Source organism: Myxocyprinus asiaticus, chromosome 46 (genome assembly GCF_019703515.2).
Source record: "Myxocyprinus asiaticus isolate MX2 ecotype Aquarium Trade chromosome 46, UBuf_Myxa_2, whole genome shotgun sequence".
NCBI lineage: Eukaryota > Metazoa > Chordata > Actinopteri > Cypriniformes > Catostomidae > Myxocyprinus > Myxocyprinus asiaticus.
This window is the reverse complement of record NC_059389.1, coordinates 17,655,377-17,662,384: the sequence shown is the minus strand read 5'-3', so window position 1 is coordinate 17,662,384 and position 7,008 is coordinate 17,655,377. Positions and strand designations below refer to the sequence as shown.

The following is a 7,008-nucleotide window of genomic DNA, read 5'->3' as shown; positions in this document are numbered from 1 at the left end:
CTTCATGTTTTCGTCGTCTTTTTTAATAAAACACATTTATTCACAGAGATGTTGTAGAATAAACTGCAAGTTTATTAAATTACAGAAACAGCATAAAATGTGTCATCTTTTTTTTTTCTGTAGGAAAATTATGTGCCACAAAAGGCACAAAAATGGGACTTTGAATTTGTCGTGTTTACCAGACATGCTTTGTAATAAACGCAATGTTTATTTTAAAAATTCATTTGATACATTTAAATTTGTGAAATAGATAAAACTATTCCCAGATCTGGTAAACAAAATATGATATTTATTACTATCCTTGTTTTTATATTAATATTATTTATATGCGTTTATATATAGAATTAAAATATCAATAATAAATTATTTGCCCTTCAAATAAATAAAAATGTGCAGATAAATAACTACTACTTATTTACTATTAAGTGCAAATTATTTCTTTGTAGTGAGAGAGATTTTTTTTTTACTGAGATTATGTGTACTTCACTATCTTAAATCCATATTACCAAAATATTATGAACATCCACACATGATTCATAGTTCACCCAAAAATGAAAATTCTCTCATCATTTACTCACTCTCATGCCATCCCAGATGTGTATGACTTTCTCTCTTCTGCTGAACACAAATTAAGATTTTTAGAAGAATATTTCAGCTCTGTTGGTTCACACAATGCAAGTGAATGGTGACCAAACCTTTGAAGCTCAAAAAAGCACATAAAGGAAAGATAAAAGTAATCCATAAGACTCCAGTGGTTTAATCCATATCTTCAGAAGTGATATGACAGGTGTGGGTGAGAAACAGATCAATATTAAGTCCTTTTTTTACTATAAATTCTCCTCTCTGCCCAGTAGGTGGAGATATGCATGACACATGCAAATCACCAAAAACTAAAGAAGAAGAATGTTGAAGTAAAAGTGGACATTTACAGTAAAAAAAAAAGAAAAAAGAAAAAAAAAAAGGACTTAAATACTGATCTGTTTCTCACCCACACCTATCATGTCGCTTCTGAAGATTTTTGGACAGAAAGTCATACACATCTGGGATGGCACGAGGGTGAGTAAATGATGAGAGAATTTTCATTTTTGGATGAACTATCCCTTTAACAGCTAAATTCCAGTCATTGGGAGGCTTGTAAGCATGCAGATTGTTAGCATTCTGTAAGAGGGAGTAAACAAAGGCAAAATCAAGATGGTTGCAAACTGGAAATGTCAGAACTTACAACACTGTATTTCAGGAAGGATTCATTTCACTGGATTGTACATTTATAAAGTGAGAGGTTCATACTTGTGGCATATTGAGGATAAATATTAGGAACACGTACTAAATAGATTAAACACTGCAGACACTTTTGCAATACAGAATTCAGTACACCTCTGTAATGTGTGCACCTCTGTGTGTCTATGCAATGTGTAGAAAAGAAAATGTGCCATTTCATTAGGGACTTTAGCATTGATGGGGTCTATTCCCTAAATGCTGATAGTATTATATACTATTGAATAATCTATTTATATTAATAACATCTGCATAAATTAATTGCTTATAATAATTTTGCAATCTCTTGTTGACCTGTTCACTCATAATATGTGATAATGTTTTATTGAAAATACCCAGTGTAATGCTTTGTTTATTACCAATATAAAATAAAAACATACCAGTACTAATACACAAAGGATTATTATTATTATTATTATTATTATTATTATTATTATTTTAAATCAGAACAGTACAATATCAGTTGTATTTCTACAGCTGATTAGCTGATTATAATACCTTAATTCAGAGAACAGTGTCCTGCTTCACATATTACAGAGCAGGAGCACTATAGAGGATGATTAAAACCTATTAAGAGTCTTACATCAAAATGAAGACCCAAATCTGTTACAGGAAACATGCATTATTTATGAATAGGGGTATATTGTTAGAATTTAACCATTTATCATTGACATGGCCAACCTAACTAAACAGTAACAAGTTATCCAAATTTGTTATAGCTCTGTTTAATTAACATATACTTATGTGTTTAATTAACATATAATTATGTGTTACAAACCACAAATGAATTGTCTTATGTATAAACATCTCATTGTCCTAATGATGTCAAATCAACTATAAGACTACTTTTATAGAGAAATAATTATCACTTCATTTCCAAGGTCATTTTCACAAACATCTAATTAAATGACCTCTTTGCAGTATTAAAAAACACTGTATTTGGAAACAAGCTAGGCTTCCTTACTGAGATGGCATTCCATTTTAAAGGAATAATCTATGTTCAATACAATTTAAGCTCAATCGACAGCATTTGTGGCATAAGGTTAATGCCACAAAAAATTATTTAGACTAAAAAAAATAAAAATAAAAAATAGAGGTTATTAGTGAGGCACTTACAATGGAAGTGAACGGGGCCAATTTTTGGAGGGTTTAAAGGCAAAAAAGTGAAGCTTATAAATCACTTACAATAATTCTTCTGTTACAACTTGTGAATTATTTGAGCTGTAAAGTTGTTTAAATAGTAATTTTTACAGTCGTTTTAGGCTTTATGGCGTTAAGTCGTCATGGCAAAGAAAATGTCAAATTGGATATAACTTTACACAGAAAAGGTTAGTAAGCGATTTTTTTTTCAGACTAAAATCATGTTAATACGCATGTTGTTTACATCTTGTGGCTATACTTTTATAACAATGTGTATTTTAACGTTTGGCCCCATTGACTTCCATTGTAAGTGCCTCACTGTAACCAAGATTTTTGCTCTTTTTTTTTTTTAGAAGTAAAAATTAATTTTGTGACAAAAAAACCACACAAAAAAAAAATAAAGAAACATTATGCAAAAAAAATGCTTTTGATTGAGCTTAACTTGTATTTAACCCGGAATATTCCTTTAAATGTCTTTTGCAATATTGCTTTTTCTTCACTCATTCTCTTCCAGGGATCCCTGCACCTTCATGCCTACTTTGGCAACCTTTCCTTCATTATCATCTTCCTCATCATCAGAGCAATCCGCCCAGCGGCCTACCCGTCGCACGCCCTCACCCACAAGGGGTGCATTAACACAAGGATTGTGGTCGTAGATTACAAGCTTCAGCCCTCTTAAATGGGTAAGCGACGGAAAATGGCAAATACGATTTCTGTCCACATCAATCACTTCCAAGTAATGCATCTTCAGTAGCACAGGTGGGAACTCATTTAGCATGTTCCCCGCTAGCCAGATGCTACGTAGCTCCTCAAGTCGACTAAGTTCTGAGGGTAAGCTACGTAGCTGATTGTAGCCCAAATGGAGGGTCTTGATATTGGGAAGCTCACATACTACTCGAGGGAACTTGGTGAAGCTATTGGTCTCTAGCCACAACGTTTTAAGTTCGGTAAGTTTGCATAGTTCCCTGGGCAGCCCATAAAGTCGGTTATTGCCGAGATAGAGGATGTTAAGCTGTAAGAGGCTGCAGACAACCAGAGGCAGCTCCTCAAAACAGTTGAAGTCCAGAGCTAGGAGCTGTAGCTTTTGCAGGTTTCGCAGCTCTGGTGGTAAACTGCTAAGGTGGTTGTCACTCAGGTAGAGTTTGACTAGCTCATTGAAGGCAGAAGCTCTGATGGGAAGGCGACGTAACTGACGGCTGCTCAGGTCAAGTGTACGATCAAGGGGCATCTCTTTCAAGTCCCCTACTAAAAATCGTTGACATCGCTCTGAGGGGACGAAGGCCACAGCACCCCGCACAACATTTCCCATCCTCCAGAACCACATTCATGGTCTCTTAATGGAAACACAAGAGAGAGATAGATTTCTGATTGTTACAGTGAATCATGTCATTCCAAACTCGTATGATTTTCTTTCTTCTGTGGAACACCAAAAGGAAGACGTTTAGCAGAATGTCTGAGCTAATCTCTTCCATGCAATGAAAGTGGATGGTTACCAGAGACTGTAAACTCCAAAAGGACAAATAAGCACCATAAAAGCGGTCCTTACGACTCGTGCACTGTATTCTGAATCTTCTGAAGCCATTCAATAGTTTTGTGAGAAATTAATGAATTAATGAAATTTGAGACGTTATTGACTGAAAATCTTGCCTTAAAAATCTTGCTTGAGAGCCAAGGCACCATTCACTTTATTGTAAGAAAAATTGATATCATAATTGTAATTTATATTATTAATAACTCTTTTTGTTGTCCACAGAAGAAAGAAAGTCATACTGTTCAGAAAGACAAGATGAGTAAATGATAACAATTTTCCTTCTGGGTTGAAACCTTAAAAGAAATAGATGAGAATGGCATGCCTGTTTTAACAAAATAATATGAATGATACAATCAGTTTTATGTCCCAATAAGGCAGTAATAAAAAGACTAAATAAAAACTTGAATATTCAACCCTACTTACCAGGCTGTAGAAAATGTAAACCTTCATCTAGTATCGAGCTATCCTGGGAGTTTTTTTAAGGAATGAGAGTGCGAAATGGGCGGCAGAGTGGTGTTACATACTCCCATGTTCTGCTGACACCTCTGCCCTGCCAGTCGCTGAGAGCACCAGAGATGACATCCATGCTCCTCCCCATTTCAGCTAAATGATTTCTCCAGCTCTAGAAGGTGGAGCTGACCAGGGGCTGTGATAAGCCTAAAGGTGTTCTGTGATTAAGGAATCTGAGGGTCATCGGAGACCTTCTATTTGGGCACTTATCTCAGCCAGGACTTTCTACATAACTGTGACCACTTGAGTGAACCACGCCATAGATAAGACAAACCCAGTTATAGAAAACCACCAGAGGCTGTCAACATCACATGGCATACCACAGTATTTGATTTGGAAATTTTAAGTGTGCAACAGAAAATCAAGGTTAAAGGTTCACTCAGTCATTTTTTTGTTTATGTCATCTTTGACTTACACTGACACCTATGGGTATAGATGCAACATTTTTAAAAGCAATATTGTTCAGTTACTGATGCCACTGTAGTTCACAGAAATTCACTATTTACAATAAGCCATGATTAATTTAATGCATAAGAAAAACAGTATTCAGCTTGTCATGTGATCCTAACATAGAAAAGCTATTTATAAGGTTACTGATATGCGTATTCATCTTATGCAAGTGGTCATGATTTGAAAAATGTTTCAAAATTATTATTCAATTCTTCAGGAGTAAAACCTTTTTAATGAGCAGTATAAAAAAAATACTGAGTGCACCATAAGAAAATAAAGAAAGTTATTATGCTTTTCCATAATAAGAGGCAATTGTAAATAAAATAAATATGTAGTATGTAATTTCTGTGACACTAGCACCACCGAACGGAATTGCAAAATAAACCATGTTTAAAAACAGCTTTCTGAATATGCCTCTCGCCTGCAGTTGTTCAAACAGTCAGATATTCTCGCCCCCAACTCACGCCATTGGTTGAGTAATGTTGTTGGGGCGGGTCTATTTGGATCACTCAATGCAAACAGTGTTTACAGTTTTTCATAAAATTAACAAATAAATGGCTTACTTATAGTTGTCTCTGAATATTAAGCTGGGATAGAAGAAAATATTTTAACACTGAAAACCTTAAATACTTCGTTTAATTTAATCTTACATTTTTAAGTAACGCTGTGACAAAGCTACAACCTGCGCTGTAGTCATATATTCACTGCACTTTTTTGACTACTACTGAAAATCAAGCTGAAACTCTGAGAACTCTTAAAATCAAGTAGAACAATAACAGTCTTGTTTTTAATTGGCTTGCACCAATGAAATCAAACCAAACTTGCTCAGAACAGTTAAATCTGTGTGTTTGCGATACTTAGATAGCATTTTGCTTCCTCTCAAACACTTGATGAACAATGACATTTTGTTAATGTAATTGCAACACTTGATGATCTTTCATTCTCAGTCATCCTTCACGTAACTAAAGCTTCAGTTGTTTCGTGGTCTGTCAGAGGTCTTATGTGATTTAGCTGAAAAGCCTCAAGTGCTATCTGAAAGGCATGAGTACCACTTCACATTGGAGGGTACAGACTGAAAGTGAGCCATGTGATCAAGTCAGTGAAATGATCACAAACAGATGTGATTTTGCTATTTTGAACACAAACTTTCACAAGGACTATTAAACCAACAACTTATGGGCTGTTCTTAGCAAGTGAGGCGTTAATAAGCAAGATACAGAGATTTATATAATGCAAACACTGTACAGCCAAAATTAGCCTGTCCCTCAACAGCAACACAAATAGTGTATTTTTTGTCTAACTAAACCTACTTGCTATATGACCAGCTACAATTACAGCTACACTGATATACTGTTCAAATTCTCTGCAGCTCAGCATATTACTACCTATCAATGTGTACATTCTTACCCATCAAAATACTTCCTTCCAATGTAAGCATTCTTGGTTCTAGGTATGAATATTCACCTGCATTTCGCTGCAGATGTGAAATATACAGTGTAAGTGTTTTCGACTTGGTTTTGCCTGTCTCATCATTTAACAGTGAAATTTTGCGATCTCAGCAGAGCATCTGTCCAGAGAGGCTTGTAACAGGATAGATTTCAAAACATTAACATCCAATAAGAGAATTATGTTAAATTTAATGCCATTTAATGTTTCAAGTAGGGTAAATAAAGGTAAAGTAGGAAAAGTTCTAATAATGTCATTAGCGTTGATTTAAAAATAATGACATATGGTTTAGCCCTCATACAATAATATATTAAAGAGATAGTTCACCTTCATTTACTCACCCTCATGGCATCCCAGATGTGTATGACTTTCTTTCTTCTGCTGAACACAACCGAAGATTTTTAGAAGAATATTTCAGCTCTGTAGGTCCATACAATGCAAGTGAATGGTGGCCAGAACTTTGAAGCTCAAAAAAAGCACATAAAGGCAGCATAAAAGTAATCCAGTGGTTAAATCCATATCTTAAGAAGTTAAATGATAAGTGTGGGTGAGAAACAGATCAATATTTAAGTCCTTTTTACTATAAATCTCCACTTTCACATTCTTATTTTGTTTTTGGTGCATATCACCACCTACTGGGCAGGTAGGAGCATATA

General features: G+C 34.9%; 1 protein-coding gene across 1 annotated transcript; it reads right to left on the bottom strand.

Annotated features, from left to right (window-relative positions):
• Positions 1–49: 49 nt before the first annotated feature.
• Positions 50–4,528, bottom strand: LOC127435757 (leucine-rich repeat-containing protein 10-like). The gene is made up of 2 exons (XM_051689425.1): positions 4,370–4,528; positions 50–3,748 (listed from the first exon to the last, which is right to left on the bottom strand). The coding sequence occupies exon 2, from the start codon at positions 3,737–3,739 to the stop codon at positions 2,912–2,914; it is 828 nt and encodes a 275-aa protein (XP_051545385.1). The 5' UTR covers positions 3,740–3,748; positions 4,370–4,528; the 3' UTR covers positions 50–2,911.
• Between the last annotated feature and the right edge of the window lie 2,480 nt (positions 4,529–7,008).